Below are 23,156 nucleotides of genomic sequence, written 5' to 3'. Positions count from 1 at the left end.
GTTTATAAATGTTACATTTAACAAATCGATGGTAGTTTTCTATGGTCTATACTCTTATAGAATATAAAATGACGTCAAAAAATGTTCAAAACTCAAGTGGAACCACGAGCTGCAGGCGAGTGGTTTCACTGCGAAGTTTTGTACATTTTATGGCATCATTTTATGGTCTATAAGAGTATAGACCATGAAAAACTGCCGTCGATTTGTTTCTTAAAATAACATGGAAAAAATACCAGCGGAATTGGCTATTTTTTTTCATTGAGAAACCGCGCGTGTTACATCTGACGTCATTTTTATTGTCTGTACTCTTATAGACAATGGCTACGAGCCAATCAGCGACGGGAATTTGGACAATTATGGTGAAATACCATTTAATAAGACATTGATTTCTTACTGAATAGACTGTACAAAGAAGTTCAAATATCTTTTTGGGGAGCCCCCTTTCTTGGGCCCCATTTCTTGAAAAGGGGCCCTTTTAAATTACAGAAGAGGGCCAACTGGGCCCTCACTGGCCAATCTCTACAGATGTAGAATGAACCCTTATCCAACCAAACATACCGTGTATCCAATGGGTGTTTCAATAGGTACTTTCTCATCAGATTTCTTGCCTGTTGAACAGCTGATGTGATAAAATGTGAAAAGCAGATGGTGCTCAGCTGTCAAATTAACTGGTAGCTTCATCTTCACTTCTTCATAAAAGTCTGGAGCCCTAAAATCAAAGACAGCAACTCACTTAAATGATTGTTAAAAAATCATTACCTTAGTTTTCTGAAAACCACTTAAAGGTATAAGGCATTTTGTTTGGACCACAAATGGAGCAGAAAAATAGATTAATATCATTGTCCACCAACAGCAACATTTTTATTCAATTATATCCCTCCTCAAATACTGTCAGGATCAAAAGTCCACAAATTAACCCAAAACAAAAATCCTTGATGATACATAAATCACACAAACTTGAAAAATTTAATAATAACAAGTAAAGCACAAATAAAATAATCGAAACATGCCATACTTATTGTGGTAAGTCACTGCAGACCAGACTTCTGACTGCAATGCAGCCATACTTGATTTGCCAAACAAACACTGAAAACAAACACAACAAAGCCTGTCTCACAAGGTTTAAATTACTCTTTCAATATACTAAAAGGAGCACCCTTATTCCACATTAATTTTTACCACAAGGTCTCGGTAGCGGGAGACAAGAAATGATTCCCAGACTGATAAAAAGCACAATGCTTCTGAGTTTTAAAGTTTTAAGTTTAAAATGAGACATGTTTTGGCTTGAAAATAAGCCATCTTCAGTTAAATTACCTTTACATGTATATAGCGATTCATGTAGCTTTGTAATTTTACTGAAGATGGCTTAAACTCAAAAAGCAAACTGTGCTTTTTATTAGAATCATTTATTCCACATTATTTTGATTCACGTCAGAGAACTAATCAAAGCCATGGCATTAGATGTGAAGTTAAAGGTCCTCAGAAAAGATGCTGGTTGAGAATATAAAAGCAGTTCACTGATTGGACTGTTTTAAAGCCTTGTTGCTTCACAGTTTTCTGTCATTCGCAATATGCTAAACAACCCATTACACCACAAGAGCCAGTTAACAATGCACTGCTGCTGAATCCATCATGGAAGACCATGCCAACATGGATTGTTAAATGAACTTTCAACTTGAAGCTTGAGCTAGTTTTTCAAAAACTGTTTTGTTTTTATTTGCTATTTGTTATTTGTTATTCACTTTAATAATTTTTTCAGACTAGTAAATTTAACTTTCGGACAACCAGAATCTGAACGTTACTCGTCCAATGGACAAGTGGAATAAAAAAAAGTTTTTTGCCCTGTTATAGTAGATAATGTAACTTAACTATTTGGGTTGGCCACAATGTTATCATAAATAAATTTTCAAACCATTGTTTGCTAAACTCTGTCTGAAGTTTGTTTAAATAATTGGCTGAAAGTTATCTTTTTATACTCTGACAAAAGTGTAATTTATAATTTGGCATTCCCTTGAATTTGCCACACTGATAAGAGGCTTGTACTCTCATCATTCTTCCATTTCTACTCCCCTGAGAAGCTTTTAATTCCTAATTTCACTACAAGATATCCCTCAGTGCAACACAGCCAATTTTTACTTTCTCATTCAAAGATGGACCCTGACATTGTTCGACTCTTACCTCAAGAGGAGCCATTTCTTCTCCAGCCAGAAACTGTACCTTCACTGCAATGTTCCTGGCTGACGAACTGCGGCTAGTGTAATTGACACTCAAGGGGTACACATACAGCAAGTTCCTGAAAACACATTCATTTGCAGTTGTTAGCAATATTGGTAAATATCCATGACTGGTATTACCAAGAATTTCAAGATGAAGTTCTCCAAACACTTCAAGCCACTACTACCTATTTCTTCTCATGATATTATTTTTTGTTAATAAGTTTACAGACAGATGTCTTACTTGTACGTGAGGTAAGGTGTAAACACTTCTTTGGGGGCAAACTCTTCAATTTCTTTGGTTGGTCTACCCTGTCCATCAGGGTATGGGTTTACCTGAAGAACAATAATAATTCATGGCACTGATGTATACAACAAATAACAATATTTTAAATATTGCAAAGTATTCAGTAGTCACAAGCCCCCACAGCTACCAGAAACCTGCCATTCAAGATAATGTTAAAGGGGAAGTATCACGGGGATTTTCAACTTTTGTGATGAAAATGGTGCAACTGAACACCTTCACTTGGTTACAAAAAATTCTTGAACATCAAGAAAAAAATCAAGTGAATTCTTGTTAGGAACAACTCATGACCTGCTCTGGTGCATTTTGAGAACAAACTTTTTTCGAGTTACAGTCCACTCTAAACTCAGTCCATTTGTGGCCAGAGAGGCCTTGATAGTCTTACATGTAGTACACTGGGGTGACACTCAACAACACATTTGTATAAGCGATACTTTTAGGTTCTGTTGATACTTCCCCTTCAAGAAAGCACTAAAACAAAAAATGAAAACTAGGAAGGAAAATCATACTACTTGACACACAAACAAAATAAAAACATGGTAATTTGTAAAAGGCAATACTTTGATAACAGGATGTCCACAACAAGGCAACAAACTTTGAGGGTTCGGTGGACCATTTATCATATATTTTACTTTATGTTATGTGTACAATGCACATTTCAATAAAATCAGATAGCAGTAATATTGCAGGGAACAAGATTGTAAGGAACTTACAGTGCAACGCGCCTTACCGTGGCCACCCAATAAACTTTTTTTACAAGTTAGCCAATCATGTTATTTTGTATTTTATGAACAAGGAGGAAGATGTCCTGATTGGCTAACTTGTAAACAAATTTTGTTGGGTGGCCACGGTAAGGTGCGTCGCACTGTAAATGCAGTTTCCATCTTCTCATCAGAAACACATTTATTTAATTTTTAATTAAATTTCAATATTGTTTTCTCTTCTTGTCAAAAAAAAAGAGCAAATAAAACTTGATGAATACCTGGTGTAACTCAGAAGTTAAACAGTAAGGTGGTTTGTCTCCAGGAGGAGAAATGTCCAGCTTTAGTGTACCTGTAACATAACAAAGCTAATTGGTAAGACAATAATACAAAACACAGTACACTCAAAATTAGCCAGCAAACTGTGTGCCATACTTTCTCTGGCATATAGGCAGGAATACACTTAGTTACTCCTGTTGGTGTAACTTTTCCTTCTAACCTCTGAAGGTTCTCAAAATTAATTTTGGTATAATTAACTAATCAGGTTAGTAGACAGACAAGTATCCATAGCTTGACTTCTACATGCATCCATTTAATAACAATGTATTAAATAAATACAAAGAATACTATTACTCATCTGATTACTTTGTTCGAGTAAGTCATCAAAACTATAACTAAATAATTTAACACATGCATGATAACCTTTCCAGATCCTCATATGTTTTAGACACATTACATCTCTTACACAATTAAGACATTAAACAACAATTTTCCAAATCTATAGAAACTGATGTTAAGGCACTAAGGGGCGTGCACATCAATATTTGGTAGAAGTTAATAACGTATTTGTCTGGATGAGATACATGCAGTTATCATTTTAAGGAAACTCGGTTTACCATTTAGTAAGTGTTTGCTACCACTTGGATTGTTTAAAATTTAATTAAAACTTTATGTACCCTGGTACCTTTTAGAACACAAACCAGGAAACAATATCTCTGGGTAAGGAGCAAAACTACTGTACTCATCAGAATTGGTAGCCATTAGAAGTGAAAATGAATTGGACTTAATTTGCCCACAAAACACAATAACGGTCTGCTACCTACAAGTAACTTCACAAAAGGTTCCAACAAGCACCCCACTCCCCAGACATTTTTATATGAATCTGAGGTCCACCCTGGTACTTGATGGACTTTCTTAGTATTATCGTTGAGATGTTTCACTCAGTAAACAAAAATTACCTGGATTACACAACAAAAGGACTACAACACTAAACATAAAAATCACCTGGAATGCACTTGAGACGTTTTAATACAGATGACGGTCTTTTCAGGTCAGCTAAGAATTTGTACAGGTCATCATCTTTCAATTTATCTGATTCCTGAACAGAAGAAAAAGGATGATATAAGCACAGATTGCAGTGTTCCAGATAAGAGAGGGGTCTCAGGTCAAAAACCTGAGAAGCCTGGTTTCCTGACCCGACAAAATGAATGGCAAACTTAAGAAGATTTAGAGAGAACCAGAGCTATTGACCCCTCAAAATTCTTCACTGACTCTCTGATTTTGAAAGTTAACTGGAACACTGGATTGCCTGAATTCGTTTTATAAATCATACTATTAAATAAAAAAAGAAACATTAATTTAACTAAAGTCAGGTTTTCTTCATGAGACCTGTACCATAACTTGAAGCGTTATCACTTATGACAGAATGAGAGCTACAGTCAACTCCTGACAACTCGAACCTTCAATAGAGGAGTTGAGCACAAATGACCAAAAATAAGGAAAAACGGTATTTACTGCTTCTTTCTATTCACACAAGGTACATTTTAATCAAATTTAATTGTAGAGAAGTCGAGTGAAAATGGAACAATATTTCTAGATTATAAATCAGAACGTAACCGAAATGTAACGTAATGCAAAACAAAGCAAAGCAGACTAAGTACCACAAACTTTGCAGGTTTTAAAGATATCAACATGGCGCTACTGCTACAAAGTTCATCATGCAATTTATTTTCACAAGAAATATAGTCAGTTAATATGCCCTGGCGCTTCTGAACTAATCTATTACTATTGATTGTCTTTAAAAGTGCTGTTTTCTAAGGAGAAGGAATTAAGCAGCAAAGCTTGATGAAGATACAGTACACTGTAGTTAAAAGTACCGTAAACCAGCAAAACCCTGAGCTGGAATGACACGGTGTAATGTAAAGAAAAATTAAAAGAATACACGGCTGCTACAAAATATTTTCAATGTTTTGGACTACAGTATTAATAATTATTGTTTTGACCAGTCATGTCATGATAAACATAGTTCGAGTTATCGAGGGTAAAATTATATAGAAAATGACCTGAAGGGAAACTAAAATTGGTTTGATTAAGCTGGAGGTTCAAGTTATCAAGGGCTCGAGTTACCAAGGGTAAGTAAAATGACGCAAATCCAGGGGAAATCAATCTTGGTTCGAGTTAGCACGAGGTTCAAGTTAGCGAGGGTTCAAGTTATCAGGAGTCGACTGTACTTCCTGTTATACTGTTTATTATCTTGTACAAAGCGATTTTAAGTTTTTAAGGCTTGGATAAAGTCCTAAGGCATGACCACTGAAATCAAGGCTTGCAACTGAGCATGGTTGTTCTTTTGTGTGCTGCTAAGAAGCATACCTGTTTGAAGAAACTGCTGACTGTAAGTGTGACAGGTCTAAAATTTGTAAGATCAGGAACTATGTCTAATTCAGCACCATCACCCAGATGAATTGACTTCCGTGCTTCATAAATTGAACCTCTGCTGGAACGTAGCATTGCAGATGGCGCATCTACCATACCAGATTGCTGTTAAACAAAAACAAAAAACTTAAACCAAGAAGAAACAAAATACACTCAATTGAAAAAACATTGTCACATGCAAACATGAACCATGGCCCATCAAATGTGTTCTTCCAGGTTATGAAAGCCACTCTGAAAATTAAGCTCCAACTTTTAATAATCTGGATTAGCTAAGTGGTAAAGTATTGGAGAGTTCTTTCCTGCACAGGGTTGCCATTAATCAAGAATTCAAAAAAAAAATCCTGAGTGACTTGTCCCTGGCTTTTTATGGATCACCAACAAGTTTCCACTGACCGTGCATGATGAATCATTTGGTCATAAAGCCAAATAAAAAATTATTCATAGACATCTGTCAATAACTATACCTTCCCAACAAAAAATAAACTTTATCAAAAGTGCATGTAATGGCAAGGAAAAACTGCAATATTGCCTGAGTGAGTTTTTACTGTCTTTGAGGTAGAATTTAGAATTTCCCTAGCTTGATGCAAATTTCCCTGATCTTAAAAAATAATTTGCTTTCCCTGGACTGCACCAATTGGCAACTGTTGCTGTTGCATTTGCTTTGAGGTCTGGCTGGACCTTGTGTTGTTTCATTTGTTGTGATTGACTAGGGAGACTACAGGGGGACAATACAGGTAAAAATCAAAACTATTTTTTCCAGCAGAAGTAAATGGCATCAAGCAGAGAGAAACAAGCACAAGCAAGTCATCATGACTCTTGGCTTGACTCCTAGTTGGTTGAAAAAGTGAAAAGGTTTTTTAAAGCAATCCCAAAATATACAGAAAGCAAAACGACAGAGGTGAGGAGGGCATTGGGCATCCTCTGAGATCGAGGGGCGGTTAGTCGGGCAGAAAGGATTTACATGGGCAAACGTTGGTTTACTATAAAAACGGGAGAGCCCCTGGGCTTACTGAACCAGTTCCAGAAGCATTTGAATTCCCCGATTTTGATTGGCCCGAAAATTTTTTCTGTTACATTACAATTACTGAACTACTGTAAGAAAAATGGCCTGATGCCACAATACTACTATGTTAACCTTTTAGCCCTAACGCCAGTGATCAGCATCAAGTTTCTCCTTGTAATATCAATGCTTCATTAATTTTTGGGATATTTTAATAAGTTCTCCCCAGTACTTTTATAATAAAAGTATGAGACCAAGATAGGAGAATTTTGTTCTTTGATATTAGGGGTTAAAGGTTAACTGCATGTACCCTTCTATTTGGAGCAGTAGCTGCTGGACTGTCTTTCTCCTGAACAAGTCCTGTGTCAGTGTTCTTCCCAGTGATAATGTCTACTAGATGTATAGCAGTCCATGCAAATGGCATGCGATACTTGCCAAGCCTGTCACAGTTTGATACAGCTGCTAAACGCCTCTTGTCTCTATGCTAGTGATTAAAGACAAGGCAAAATAAGTCTAGGAAACCAACACAAATAGAAGTGGGTGTCCATTTTGTGGGCCAAGTTTAGCAATAAATTGTATATCTTTTCACTTTGCCTGTTTCAAATTCCAGCACCATGCCAAATTATTCTAGTAATTGGTTCAGACATTCGTGTTTTTTCTTAAAATCACTGAGCTGCATGATTTCTTTTGATGAAACCACCATCACATTCTCATAGTTTCACCAGGTTTTTAAATTCATTCTTTGTTTCACAATTTGCATGTGCACGTGTCCAAAATGTACACCAGCATGGCACCATTCAAAAATTTTTGATCACCTACCGGCAAATTAAATAAATTGCAAAAGGTAAACAAAACTCAAACCTTTCTTAATTTTTCATGATTGTAACTAATGATATGCAGTTTTTTATCACCAGCTATTAACTAAGACTGTCTAGTATTTTACTGTACTAATTTTGCATTGTACATGTACCTCATCTTATCTTAACTTAAATTTTGTCCTTTATAATTTATTTTATTTATTTACTTACTTCACCCAAACTAACCTTAGGGTTTTCAGTATCCTTCAGGTATGGTTCAGCACATTCACTGATGTCTCCTTGTTGCAAAACGTTTTCTAATTTTATGACAAGGAACACATCTGTTGAGGGGTATGTGATGGAAAATATTGCTGAGCGACTGAGAGTAGAGATGTCAGTGCGAGGATTGTGCTCTTTAACCAACTTTCTGCACCACTCACTGTTCATGTCAAAGTAGAAGTTTTCTGATATCTAATGCACAGTAAATCAGAGAAAATCAATTATTAATAATTATTAACGATGATGGCCATCAATATTGAGCACAACTAGAGAATAAATGGAAATATTATTTTTTCCCCAAAAAAGAACAAAAATACATCTTGAAGACTTTACAGATTAACTTATGACTGTATGGAACAGCTTTGTCATGTTATCTTTTAATTAATAAAATGCCAACTCTGAAGTTCAAAACTCAAAGAAAGATCACTTTTTACACAGCTTTCAAATGAATCATATTTGTCTACATTTCTCTCAAAATTGAAGGATTGAGGGTGTTATTATTAAGGGCCTGTCTTAACTTTAGGTTGATTTTTGGCTTTTAAATAAACTGTTGTAGGTCGATTTTTTATTTTTCTTGAAAATTACCAAATACTAAATTCTGTGAGTTAAATAAGTGTGAGTAAATGTTAAATGAACTCTTGTGGGCCATGTGCCAGAAATGAGGTTAACCAGAAGATAACAGGAAAATATTATGAAAACCCATAAGATTTGACAGTAAGGGTTGTTTTTAGTACATGTACTTTGGATTGCCCTTAATTTTGATATGACCAGAACCTCAATTAAGCAACCACCTGTCATTATCATCATCATCATCATTATCACCATGATAAGCATTACTTTAATCAGGGTATCATAATCATGTAGAAGGTCTTAAGTACTGCGAGCTGTGCTAACTACTTTAAGGACGGTGCCTACTAATACCAAAGTATTTTTGTTCGGTTTATGACTATGCGGGAAAAGCAGATCTTAGCAAGGCCTATTGGAATCCAAAAAGAAAATTGGGGGTAGCCACGCATTTTTCAGAGATAATTAAGCAAAAATATCTCTAAAAAGCGCCAAAATATAAAGCAATGTATGAGATTTTTTCCTAAATTGAAGCTTAATTTTCTCTGAAAAATGCATGGTTACCCCCAATTTTCTTTTGAGATACCAAAGGCATTTGGTAAGTTCTGCTTTCTCAGTATAGTTTTAAACTGGCAAAAATATTCCTGTATTAGTAGGCACCACCCATAGGAAACCCGAGAATCTCGCGATGCGCAGAACGTATGCGCAGTAACAATAGTAGGCACCGTCCTTAAGCTAATAAATATAACCTTAAAAGTATTTTAAAATAGGCCACAAGCCAAATAGAAGGGCAATCAGAAGATTGACTTAATTAAGCAGCCTCACACAACCAAGCACCACCAACGTGTCACAAAAACTGAAACTGACACCAATGATCAGTCTCCAGTGAAAAGAAGTTAGAAAAGTACAGAAGGCAAGAGAGGGCTGAATTCACTCCACATTTCACTGCCAAGGCAATGAGGATATAAGCCAGTTTATTGCAAGCAAGGGTTTCAACATTTCTGGGGATGGGAAGTATGGCTCACCCAAACTCTGAAAGGAATAAGTTTGGGCAGGTGTTAACTTTGAAGGATCCATGGAGAATTTCTTGAAATTCAAGGTCAATGTTAAACTGCATCATAACATGAATATTTGCCATTTAAGGTGGCCGAACACAGTTTTTAAGTATACAGGTGTTAGTAAACATTTGAAAACTACGTACTTCTGAGTACCCGAAATAAGCATGGTGCAAAATTAACTAAGAAGGAATAAATTTTGATACTTCTCGTTGAGCAAGGTAACGTTGCCATGGCAACACAGGAAGCTATTAACCGTCCACAAATAAAGGTTTTCCTTAATTTTTAGAAATGCACTCGTTAGATTTTTTTTCCATTTTTTGTATCCAGAATCAAAGGCCCCCGTGAGCCAACTCGTGAATGCAGATGACACATAGTAATTGAAATTTAGACGGCTACGGAAACTTCCTTGAAAGCTAAAAGAAACTATATCTTTGCCCGATTATGTAACGAAAAATAACCATTCTTGTACTCTTGTATTCTGATGTGCCAATTAAAAAAAATCACATGTTTTTTTATTCAAAGTTGATAGAAGCACGCCATGTGCAGCTACGTCAAGCAAATTCGTGTCCCCGATAGTCCGGGGCTACTGGATTTTGCAATCGGGATGATACAAACTTCACTTGCCCGATGGGCAAGTGAAGTTTTTTTGGGAATTAAAATTACAAAATTACTGTAGGGCAAGCCGATCTCACAAAGGGAAATCTGTTCAACAAAGTATCGCATTACATTTCATGCCCGACATAAATGCGTGAAATTTTTCCTTTGGAGTTCAGTCCAAGTAATCCTCAAGTAAAAATAATGAACTATGACAAGCTCTTGCTAAATAAGAATTATTTATCGACCGCGTCCTTTTGCTTCCCCATAAATTACCAGTTGTAAATTTCGAAAATGAAACATTTTTCCCTTTGAAACCTCTATGAAAGCTGACAAGATCTTAAAGTGTTCATTTCACCAGAAATTTGCATAATTTTGTTTACGACGTCAATGATGTGTGACATGGCACGTTCCGCTTTCGCGTGAAAACTGACAAATTAAATTATTTTTTAATTAAATTATTTCTAAATTAAATTATTATTAATTCTTAAAAGAAACCGCACTCTGTAGAATAAAACAAAAAAAACCTAACTTTGCTCAGATTCAACGAAAAATCTCCACTCTTACACTAAAATGATTGTCAAATTATTCTCTACAGAATGAATGAGAGAATTTTGACGCGTCGTGAAAAAAATTGTCACGCTTTTTTTTTTCACTAATTGAGTTTACGACCCCGGACTTTCTGAAAAACTGAAAAAACTTGTAACTTTGCTCATATTGAACGAAAAATCTCCATTCTTGCACTAAATGATCATCAAATTATTCTCTACATATTGAATAAGAATTTCCTGATGCGCCGTGAACAACAAATGTTCGCGGGTTTTTTTTCACTAATTGAATTTAAAACTCATTCACTGCGCACGCCCGAAAGTTAACGACAAAACCGACCGACCGACCAACCAACCAACCAACCAACCAAGTCGACAGTGAGCTATCGCTATAACTCGTTAATTACGCTACGCGCATTCACGAGTTAAAAACTCACAAAATACTGACATAGTGACGCTGCTTTCATGTAATTTTAACAGCTCTAGAGATCTCCTGTAAATGTTGGTTTTGCACTTTAATGTTTTTTTAACACACCCTCTGTTAGATTTTGTTTTTTGTTTGTAGGCGAGTTACGCTTTTAGAGAACTACTGTTTTGTCAAATTTCACGAAATTCTAACGAGCAGTTCCTTAGAAAACAGTTCATTTCCATTAAAACAACCAGTCACAATTTTTTGCTCAAATGCGCATGCGTGGCTTTTAATTAGATTTTCTCAGCAAAGATGAAAGGCGTACAAAAAGGCTTAGCTCTTCGTGAACTTACTTTTTTTGTTTGCCGATAAATGAAGGATTCACAAACAAGAAGCTGAGTTATTTTAAGAGCTAAACTTACCTTTGTGATCCATTTAGTATAAAATCGAGGGATCCTTAGTATTTGCTTACCACAACCCTAGCGCGCTTAATATCATCACTAACAGAATCTGTAAAGCGCGCGCAAACTGTGTTCGGCCACCTTAACACTGTACAGGAGACCCATAGTGAGACAGAGTGAAATTGAAAATAATCAAAATCAAGTGCACCTTTTTCTTCACTCTTCCATCATACAGAGCCATTGATGCAAATATTGGCTCCACTTCCAACTCAAGCCTAAAATTAAAAAACAGAAACTTGTCAGTAAATTAACATTTCATGATCGTGTTTCGTATGGTGAACCTTGGATACAACCACTTTTCTCCACACAGACCAACACGGGCCAGATAAAAAGGTCAAGCTAAGAAAAATAATCACTACGTTTTTATTTACCCGGTAATTAGTTTCATTTTGTTTGACAATAAAATATTTTTGCTTTATATGATGTCAAAATGCAATGAGACGACAGTCATATGCAGGTGAACAATCAAACTTACTTGAGTTGAAGACACTTGACCAAAATTCTCTGCCCAAAATGTTCTTGAGGAATAGTTGCAGGAACTCTCTTTTCGATCCCTTCTTCCTGTACAAAAATGAACATAACAACATGAGGTGGATCAAAGCACAAAGGGTCACACATCCCAGTGTTTATTTGCTGTTAACTAAAGGTAGATGTAGTAATTACTGTGTCAAATCTAACAGATCAAACATTCCACAAGTTACATCATTAACATTGATCTACAAAGTTTGTATCCACACTGTCTTATTTCTTTAGCATGAAGCAAGTAGGAGTGATTTCTTGAACAGGATGACAAACCTATCTTCATTAAAATTTACTTAATTTAATTTGTTGGTACCAATAATATTTATACATCTTGCTGGAGAACTACAATGTGCAGCTTATTATTAAATTTAAGGCAACACTAGGCACAGTAAAAACATAAAAAAACATAAAACATAACATAGTAATGTTCATTTAATCAGGATTCCAAGCAAGCAATGAAATTTAGCTTACTAGAGATGACTGACTTCGTGACCTTTTATCAACAAACTGCTAAGCAAATCATAATCCATGAAGTCCACCATATTAACAACTACACTGCCGGCTCTGAGTCATATTTATTTACCTGTTGAACAGAATAGATGGAAAATAGAGAGTGTATTCTGTGTTGTTGGCGATCCTCTTCATTTGCACGGTCCACCTCATCTCCAGGAGTGCGATCAAGAACAGCAGGAAGCAAGGGATCAGGGTTACAGGACTGCAGGTCAAAAATGCTAAAACAATAAAACAGCTCACTGTTATGAATGCATAATGATTGGAAAATTCTAATATCAACCAAAATCATGCCATAAAAATGGTTCACTCAAACAATAAGAGGAAATGAACTTGTCCAAGATATATATTAGACATTTCTTATACGTTATTAAAGACAAGCAGTAAATAAACCCCTTTTGGCATCTGCTACAAGGTGTCCCAAGGAAGAATGTCTGCAGAATATACAGCTAGCAATGACACAAAGTTTTGAGAGAAAATGTCAGATTTTGGAACAGTCTTGCAGCCAAAGGTATTATCATTCAATAAACCAGCATGATGGAGCAAGGCAAATGTTTTTTTATTTTATTTTGCCCTCTAAGAAAACAGCTAGTGTTGGTCAAAGTGTGATTGTAGGAAAATTCAAATTGATTTGTTTAGTTGATTTTCGTGTTCTCTAAGTTAAATGAAAAATAAAACCACAACAACTCTAAAGAGAAATAGCCCGGCTGTTGTATCCCAATTACATGTTCACTTACACTTCAAAGCCTCAGACTGTGAAATGTGAATGCCAATAGGTGACAACCCTGCCTCAAAGTTCTGCTTAACTGATATCTCACACAGACTCCACTGTACCAGTTCTGTAACTGAATGGAAAATCTAGAAGGAATATTACCTTGATGCCCAGCTGCCCCTGGGTAAACTGTCCTCCTTTTCTTTGCCTGTTTGTGTTAATTTCTGCTGTGATGCACTCTTACCCTATCAATAAAAGTTACTTTGTGATCCATCATTTTAAAGAAAACACTTTATTCCCAGTATCTTCTACTCCACCTTGTCCAGTTGTTGAGAACAGGGTTAAGCCAACACAGGATTAGCATCAGATTTTAATTTTGGTTTACACCTGAGGAGAAATTAATGATTAAAATGAAAATCATAATAATTTCATGTTATTGTAAACACTGGAGGACTACATGTAGCTTATCCAAAAGAGCATCTAGAAATGTTTTGTAAACTTCCCGAATTGAGGCAATCATCACTGTAAGAGCCCGGAGTTAATGAAGCAAAGAATTTAAAAAGTACAGTTTTTATTAAGAAAGTTTTACAATACAATTGTAAAACGTAGTTAATGGAACGTGACGCCCTTAGCCCCGGGTGGCATCTCTACGTACTGTACTTTAGACTTATCACTGTATCATTGTCACGTTAGTCAATAGTCACATTGTAATATGTTGCGACATTGTCTGGAGACAAGTTAGTTCGCTTTTTCTGTATGGCTAAACCAGTGAATGGTGCATTCATGTCGCGTTTGCTATGATGTAAAGTCTATCATAAGCATAGTACAACCCTGGCCATTGGCCCTGACATTGAACGCTGTCTAGCTTTAAATGTGTGATAGAAGGTTCTAAGTCACACTTGGTTATGACATGGTTTTATCTACTGTTACGCTGTAACAGATATGCATGTATCGAGATATGCATGTATGTTGGTAACAAATGAGGCTAATATGAATGTCCTACATTACATCTCTCTGTATACTTCAATGGTTAGAACATGAAACCAGTGTCCAGCCTGTGAATACAGCCGCCTCTCATCGCTCCCGGCCCCAGTGTCTGGTGTATCAAGGATTCAATTCCAATCCAAAAGGAAAACTTGCACAAGAAGCCTAATTAGCCCACACAGCCAGGGCTTAAAAAGATTTCTATGGCATGAAACAAATAGGAGTACCTATTTATACACCTGGGAGAAGAGAGACAATGTGGAGCGAAGTTCCTTGTCTCAGGAAACAACACAGCAATGCTGAAATCAGCCTGTCCTCGAATTAACGTCGGTCTGTTAAACGTTTGATGCACCAACCACTACCATGGTGATTTGGTTCCAATCTGGCACTCCAGTTTTCTTTCTATGTAGCACAACATAATCATGACAAACTGAATTTAACATTTTAATTTATGAGGTTCATTAGTTACCCTGTATCTTTAGGAAAGCATGGATTGACTGTGCGACATTGTCTGGCGATTGTAGTGACTTCTATATCATCATCTGGAAATTCCAGCATTTTACTGTTTGGGTCATTCTCGTTAAAGGGTTGTTGTGCCAACACAATGTCTTCAAAATCTGGTGGTTCTACAACCTCATTAAGGGGGATCTGCAAAGAAATGCAAACTTACATATTAATTTAGCTTCAGTAAGGACTACAGTCGACTCCCGATAACTCGAACCCTCGCTAACTCGAACCTCGCGCTAACTCGAACCAATTTTCCTTTCCTTTCAGGTCATTTTCTATATAATTGTACCCTCGATAACTCGAACTCCCGATAACTCGAACCGTTTTCAATTTCCCTTGAAGGTTCGAGTTATCGGGAGTCGACTGTACTTGTTTTCTGCTCTTTGGCAGGGGCAAAAGCAAGTGATATTTTGGACAATAGACCCTTCTCCAAAATGGCGGTAGAAAATTCAAATAAGTAAAAATTAAAAACGTAAACCAGCACTAGAAAGAGCACTTCTACCTTAGTAACCCTGCAAAGTTTCAGAAGAAGAAGAAGGGTCTATTGAAGTATTTAAATTGCAAATATCTCATGAAACCATAGAATTACATAATAGGCCATTTCCAAGATGCTGTGAACCTCATTATCAAAGTGAGGCTAAGTGCAAAGCTCTTGCATATTGTTTACATAAGAATGGAAACTAATTTTCATAATAAGAACTTTGCACTTAACCTCGCTTTCATAATGAGCTTCAACACAACTTGGAAATGGCCTATTATACTCATGAAATTTAATTTAATGTCCAGTTGTGTTTGAACACTTTGTAATGTTGGTTCAAGGCGGAGTTTGGCAAAAGTAATTAAGCAGAAAATCATTGAAGATAGCAGCAAGTTTGAGAAAACCAAGTTCAAGATAGAAAATAAGTAAAAAAGCAAGGGTAACAAGTTTGATTGCAAGATACATGTCTTATCCAGTTTAATAGAGTATTGACCACTGTGGCAATGTTTTTCTCTGCATAATGCCCACATTAAAATGAATATAAAGGAATTAAAACTTCAAAATGCAAGAAGCTGGAAAAATATCGATCAGTCATGCAATGAGAAAAAAGCATTTTAATTTAGTGAAAAAAATCTCGAGAAAGATTTTAAAACATGAATTGTTGAGGTCAAACTATCTTTTTTCTTTGTAGGGTTGAAATTATCTACAAGGAAAGCAAACAACAAAACCTGAAAAATTTTAATGAAAATTGATACGGAAATAGAAATGGTGGTGGGCCACTTCCTGCACTCTCAATTATTTTCTAACTTAGTACGTTACGGTTTCATAAAGGACCTCGTTGACGTTTTACATGTAATTAAACGGAATTATTGTATCTCCTTACTTCCCATTACCTTGGAGCCTTTTTCTGCTCCAATCAATCTCAGTTCATTCATAAAACAAACAATCAATACATCCTTGTTACGTACAAATGTATAACTCACAATGTGTCATTCACTATCGGAATTCCCCGACTGTTGTGTGTATTTGTGTATGTTACAACATGACACAGCAAAAAGACTTCTAAGGCTACCACTACAAAAGATCTGAATATCCAACGCCTATATTATGCCAGAAGAAACATACCGTTCCCGTGGCGAAATGAAGGAAGGAGCTTGATGAAGACGGTGATTTAGTGAGACTTGTCTGAGTGCCAAAACTCGCCGATCCATTGCGCCGATATCTAAAAGACGATAGAAGTAGGCGAGTGAACTATAATAAGCAACGAGTCCTACATATGTTTTAGCTCTAATTAAAGTATTAGGTGACTTACTTGTTAAGTTTTTGGGCAAATGCCGTTGTTGAGCCCGAACTTATCAACACAGCCTACTCGTCCCCAGTGTCTCTCTTATCATATGGCTCTGCAGCCACTATGTAAGGGAGCATCAGGTATATACTTCATGTAGCCTGCAGAAAAGGCGTGATTTTTTTTTTTTTTTTTTTTTTTTGCGTTCTTCAGGCGAGCGCGCGGAGTCAAGCGCAAGTCACGTGCGACGGAAAGGGCGCAAAGATCGCGTGTGACTCGCGCCCCGCGCTCGCCTCGTGCTTGCCGCCGCTCGCCTGAAAAAAACGCAAAAAATAACGCGTGTTCTCGGGCTATACTTCATGCTACAATGACTCTGACTTCAGAAAACTGAAAAAACGTAACACAACGCCTTTTATCAAAAACTTAGAAAAGAGCTTTGTGCTTTACAGACAAACAGTCTAGCCACTTACAGCAACTGGATAAAGCAAATTTTCCATCTTGGCACGGTAGAAGGCTGCAAGATATATGTGTTTTACTGTAATGTATAAGGCTAAACTCAATTTGTGTTCCATGGCCGGGACAATCCATGATTTATTTCAGGCTAGCAACCACATTTATCAATTAAGACAAACCGACTTTGTGCTACCCAGATTTAACACTGTCACTTCCAGCCAATACCTTGGTCCCGATAAACTGTGGACTAACCTCTCCAGTAAGAAGAGAGTTGCGAGCAATCTAAAAGAAGAAGGCGTAATCTATCGAGCTTTCTACAAGATGGATGCAAGGACTGCCATCTATACAATTCTTAGTTTTTGTAACAGACATTGTAATATTTCTCCCAATTTCTTACAAAAATTTTTATGGAGTTATCTCAGTGACTCAGTTATAGTCACTTAATTGTTAGTTAGGTGTACACTGTTAGAGGTCGGATCTCTGCTAGATACTTCAGTTTAGACACGTTAATAAAGTTCATAGACCTTATTCCAAAATGCCGCTACCACTGATTTAACATTGTTTTGTTTGCATTCGAATGAGCCCTCCTTACCTCGTTCTTAATCTCAAAAATCAAAAGAAAATTTTACCTTGAACGAGGCAAGAAGGGCTAATTTGAATGCAAACAAAACTATAGTAAAATGGGAGCCATTTTGGAATAAGATTTATTGATTCCGGGGGGGTACTCCCCTAAAGGGTGTGGGTTTTTTTTGCCGTTTTGGTCTGAAAACGGGTATAGATTTTGACCATTATGGTGTTAAGTCGGGGGTGGTTTTCAAGGGAATCACGAGAGTGTATAAACGTATTTGTCTTTTCAACTCCAAATAAATAGTAGAGAAAGAGAAATATCCAAAATATATCATTCGAGCTGAATTTTCGGGTGAATTTTACCAATTCTTGACTTCGGCACTGTTGTGACGCTTAATTACGCTACAAGCCAGGTCTGAAAACGGGTATGGATTTTAGAGGCCAGGTCTGAAAACGGGTGTAGAAAACGGGATGTTTTGGTCTGAAATAGGGGTCAGGATTTGGAGAACTGGGCGGCACACCCCTACCGAGAATACCGAGGAGACCCCCCCCCCCCCTCCCTCCGGGGATTGATTGATTGATTGATTCGTTTCTTAAGGTCATATATAAATAAATATATGCGAGCTAGCAAAACCCTGATTGTTTCATAACTTAGTTCAGAGTATTAATTGTAAAGTCTTTAATAAAGATTGTTGTTATTGTTATTACCACATACAGCTTGTGCAAATTCTGACAGTATCATGAGAAAACGATTTGACTAAGATGAATATAAACGTTTACGCAGAAATGGCTCATAAAAATGAAAATTAGAAACAACTAGTAGTATAAAAGCACTATCTAGCTTTTAACACGCAATGCTTATCCTTCGTGTTCAATAGAGATTGTTTTGATTATAATGGTTGTTGCGAAACCTAAGATCCCCGAAAACTGAGACCCAATGGGGTCTTCAGGAGCAGACTTCAGAAGCATTCCAGCTGCATTTGACCCTCAAATTTAATTTTGAACAAGTTACCCATTGCAATTATTTGCTCTTTTCTTTCAGGACGAAATCGCAAATACTATTTGAGAATTATTTTGCAACTACGTGTAACAGTATTTTCTTTTGTCATAATTTCGAGAAAAACTTAGACGAGACAAGTGCCTGGTCTTGAAGCTACGCCCCCTACGGAAGGCGGAAGCAAAGACACCTTTAATTTCTGTATTTTTTAACAGAAATCTAAGACCTCTACTCAGCAGACGTTAAAGATGCTCTGATCCGTTCCTAAGACTCCCTAATTTCTTCATTTTTCAACCAGGCTCTCGGTTTTCGCAGACACAAAAACTTTCTAAAGACCTTCTAAGTATTTCATCTGTATGCCTTTCGTTGTTATATCCTTCAGTATCAGAATTTCACAATAAGTTAAACCGCCATACGCCATTTGCTGGCACCGTCTGCAGTTCACACATTCCCGTCAAAATCTACCATTTACGTCAATATTATACAGCAATTGAAACAATGAGAAAAGAAATCCAATTAGAAGGAGCTTGAGCTGTTATTGATCTTGCCAACTGATACGCTTACAAGGGTAAAAATACGAGGCCACTGTTTCCAGCCAAAAGGGAGAAATTTAGAGTTTGGCCAAAACGAAAACTAACACTGCTTTATCATAGGCCAAAGAAATATAGTAATTAGCGAAAAGGGAAAAGCACATGATCTTTCACCTGATAAAATACTCTCTTCTGTGAACAGGAGCGATTATTTTTAATCCTGAAACGAAAAACACACGTTCTACTGAGGTTGATCCACTCCTTTATCATAAGCCACAGAAATAAAGAAATTACGGAAAAGGAAATAGTACATGATCTTTCAACTGACAAAAGGTTCTTTATTTATTTATTTATTTATTTATTTATTTATTTATATATTTTTTTATTGATACTGAGAAATAAAAATAGAGAAAAGAAATAGGGTCCTGATTAATCAGCAAATAAATAGACTCCAGTGTAAAATCACTGGTTCACAAGTTCACTGGCGCTTGAATAATTGCTTCGCAAGTGACTTAAACTTGTTAAAGTCACATACCAATCTTATTTCAGAGGGTAGCAAATTATAAGCATGCGCACCATTGATCTTAAAACTGGCCTGGTATTTATGCCAGAAAAGAAAAACACACGTTCTACTCAAGTTGATCCACTGCATTTTCGAAAGGCAAAGATGAATAGTTATTTGGGAAATGGGAGAAGTCCATGATTTTTTAATTGACAAAATTCATTTTGCTGTAAAACCGAGCAATTATTTTTATGCCAGGAAAGCTAAACGCACGCCTTACACAGCTTTGTCTGCGGCTTTATCGAAAGTCAAAGAAATCAGGGAAAAGGAAACCTGTAAACCGGAATGATTATTTTTATACTAGACTAAAAAGTACCAAGCACGTTCTACTCAGGTTGATTAATTGCTTTTTTGAAGGCCAAAGGAAGAAAGTCATTAAAGAAAAGGGAAAAGTACATGATCGTTTAACTGAGAAAATGCTCTTTGCTGTGAAAACGAGCGATTATTTTTATGCCAGAAATGGAAAACGCACTCTGTACGGCTTTTTCAAGAAACGGAGGGACGATTTTTATGCCAGAAAAAGAAAACGCACCATCTACGGAAGTTAATCCAACGCTTTTTCTAAAGACAAAAAAAAAATAAAGTAATTAGGGAAAAGGACATGATCTTTTCACTGACAAAATGCTTTTTGCTCTTAAGCAGAAGGATTGTCTTTATGCCTGAAAGGCAAAACAAGCGTTCTGCTTTTTCGAAAGCCAAAGAAATATAGCAATTAGGGAAAAAAGAATAAGTGCATCACCACTGAAAAAAATACTTTTAAGTGTTGTAGCGAAATAGATTACGTTTTGCTATCAGCTTGTTTCGAAACAATTTTTTTATTCCGCTTGTAAGCCGCCCCTCCCCGGATACAAGGGCATCCAAAACCACTCATAAAATTGCATAAGTTAAGGCTTACTTATGAAAGGATACCGCTTGACACCTTATAACCATATTTGGAACAATCTACCGAAAAATTGATTTAGTGCCCAGAAAACATCACCAGAAAGAAAATTCCACGGAAAAATATTTCGACGTTGCTAACCTAACGCGTGAAAATTTTTTAATCAGCGCATCAAAATAACCTTATTCAATGAGTTTGCAATCATTTTTATGGTATAAGAATGGTTATTTCTCGTTACATGATAGTGCAGATATAATTTCTTTTAGCTTTGAATTCACAGGGAGGCTTAGATTTTAGAATTGCAGTCATGGGCTCTTGTGGAGGTCATGTGACATTTGGTCACGAACCCACCGTTTGTGAATTATGAGACTCGGGCGGAATTGAATCTCGTCACTGTAAGACCCATATCCCAAAGATGACGCCATTTTCGCTGATCCTCGGAAGTCGTTGAATACAAAACCAGTAAGCAAAAGTCCATTTTATTAATTAACTATTACAGTCAAATTCATTACCACGCGACCTGGTTTCAAACCTTGCAAAAGACGTCCGTCAATCAAGCATACACACGGGTTACCGAGGGGTCAGTAATGCATGTTTATCCGTTTGTCTTGGAGAGGAAAGTATGTTTTCCTATGGGTTTGCCATAAAACGCATAGGACACCCTCCTTTGTAACAATGAACACCTCTTAAACTGGGTCCATTTTATATAAAAGTGCCGTGTCGGTATCTGTATAGGAAAGATTTTCGCAGAACCCCATACATTAATTATGGGATTTTCGCAGAACCCCATACATTAATTATTTAAACATTTTTTGACTTAAAAACTCTTAATACTGGCCATTTTTGGAAGAGGGTTTATACTGTGACAGCGGTGCATATATAATTAATGTAGGGGGCTGTGCATAAATCTTACCTTCTTTTTTTTGCAAAACGTGAGGTCCACATTGATTGATGGAAGACAATATATTTTTATTATCATTCAAAGTAGCTTATAATTCTTTTCTCTTTCTATTTAAGTCCTTAAAGAGCACAAAAACATTGTTTCTGATCATGCAGGATTAACATAAAATTATATATTACAAATCTGTTGCTATGACCTCATAATACCATGACAATATCTTGGCTTTCTGAAATGACTTGTAACACCTTCCTTTGTTTGCAAATCATGTGCAAATTTACAACAATAACCTGCAGTTTTGATAGATTTTCTTGAAATGTCACAAAATGTTGAGCACAAAAATCTGCAACTACTGTGACACTGAGCATGGCAAAACTTTAACCTATGGAAATTTAGTTACATTGGAAAAAAGCAGCTTCTGTGGAAACACCATTAGTAACTATAGTAACAGTCAATGTCTTTTACAGAAAATTCATTTGAGTAACTTTTTTTATTTAAAGGAAGATATCAAATGTTGCATAGATGCAAAAGACCAAGACATATTGCCCATGGGAAACTCTGAGGCAAAAGCACAGGCTTTCATCTTTTGTCTGGTCAACTGTGCTTTTAAGTTAAAACGTAAGCCTTTCTTAAGGCGCCATTTTAATAGTACTTCAAACAGATCAAAAGAAAATAAAAAGCAAACAATATATAAACAAATAAAATTTTAATAAATAAACACATTGTTGAAATGTGTTTCTGTGCTTGCTAAGCTTATTTGAAGCCTGCAAGGACTGTTTTACAAACTTGAAGCCGCATTTACACTGATATATTTCTATATTTCATGTTGTAAAACCATGTCACAAGCTTCAAAATTATAAAGTTCAGCTGTCTTTGTCTTTATATTCCAGAGTATTTTCATTTCATCTGGACCTGTTTAAAAGCCCTAAATAATTTTAGTAGAAAGGCTTTTTTGATAACTGACACAGTCCACCACACAGTTGTTCAAAGCCCGATTAAGCTAATCCTGGGTTAACATGATTCCAGTATATTTATTTATTCATAAGCATTCGTTCAAAAGATTTTGTCCCTAACTTTTGTCTTAGACGTTTCTTTACCATTGGCTTAAAATGAGCCTTTAAAATCATTTTTAATGAGCGAAATGAAAACCTTGGTTAAGTTTTAATCGTGGATTAGTGTTAATCGGCTTTTGAACAACCCAGCACTGATGAATATCATAATTCTGTAGGCTACATATGAATATTTTTGACACTGCTTCCTTGGCCTCAAAAGGTAAGGTGATAAGGTAAGGTGATCAGCATTAATCTCCACCTCTCCTTCTCTGAAATCAGCCCATAGCAAGTGTTCACTTCAATTGTAACGTTTTGTAATCTTAATAACCCAAATTACTGTAAAGCGGTTTTGTGCTGTTTCAACATTGTATTGTAAAAAAGTGTTCACTTTGCCAACATATGAAATCTGAGGTCTTTTAGGGAAAATTCGGTTATCACACACGAAATCAACCCCCGAATCCCAAAATTATATAATATTATAAATTTTATCAAAATAAATGTTCTGGTTATTTTAAAGGCGCCAGACAGTCGCCTTCCGCCACTGTTGCTCGGCTGCTTATAAAAGCATTACCAGGGGCT

The 23,156-nt window shown here is 36.3% G+C and overlaps 2 protein-coding genes across 2 annotated transcripts in view; one reads left to right on the top strand and one right to left on the bottom strand.

The window, feature by feature from the left end:
* The window catches only part of LOC146477065 (dedicator of cytokinesis protein 7-like), a 38,220-nt gene extending 24,597 nt beyond the window's left edge, over positions 1-13,623 (bottom strand). Inside the window, exons 1-13 of the mRNA XM_085113920.1 lie at positions 13,547-13,623; positions 12,746-12,893; positions 12,116-12,201; positions 11,789-11,855; positions 7,974-8,198; positions 7,241-7,414; positions 5,868-6,035; positions 4,503-4,596; positions 3,500-3,570; positions 2,458-2,549; positions 2,179-2,293; positions 1,016-1,086; positions 559-709 (exon numbers count right to left, since the gene is read on the bottom strand). Of these exons, the coding sequence (XP_084970046.1) occupies positions 559-709; positions 1,016-1,086; positions 2,179-2,293; positions 2,458-2,549; positions 3,500-3,570; positions 4,503-4,596; positions 5,868-6,035; positions 7,241-7,414; positions 7,974-8,198; positions 11,789-11,821 (1,194 nt within the window). The 5' untranslated portion in view covers positions 11,822-11,855; positions 12,116-12,201; positions 12,746-12,893; positions 13,547-13,623. The remainder of the gene's footprint in view (positions 1-558; positions 710-1,015; positions 1,087-2,178; positions 2,294-2,457; positions 2,550-3,499; positions 3,571-4,502; positions 4,597-5,867; positions 6,036-7,240; positions 7,415-7,973; positions 8,199-11,788; positions 11,856-12,115; positions 12,202-12,745; positions 12,894-13,546) is intronic.
* Positions 1-23,156, top strand: part of LOC146477062 (uncharacterized) — a 450,556-nt gene that overhangs the window by 355,713 nt on the left and 71,687 nt on the right. The window lies entirely within an intron of this gene.

Source organism: Pavona decussata, unplaced genomic scaffold, assembly GCF_977016875.1.
Source record: "Pavona decussata unplaced genomic scaffold, jaPavDecu1.1 SCAFFOLD_72, whole genome shotgun sequence".
Lineage (NCBI taxonomy): Eukaryota > Metazoa > Cnidaria > Anthozoa > Scleractinia > Agariciidae > Pavona > Pavona decussata.
This window is presented reverse-complemented; position numbering and strand designations above follow the sequence as displayed.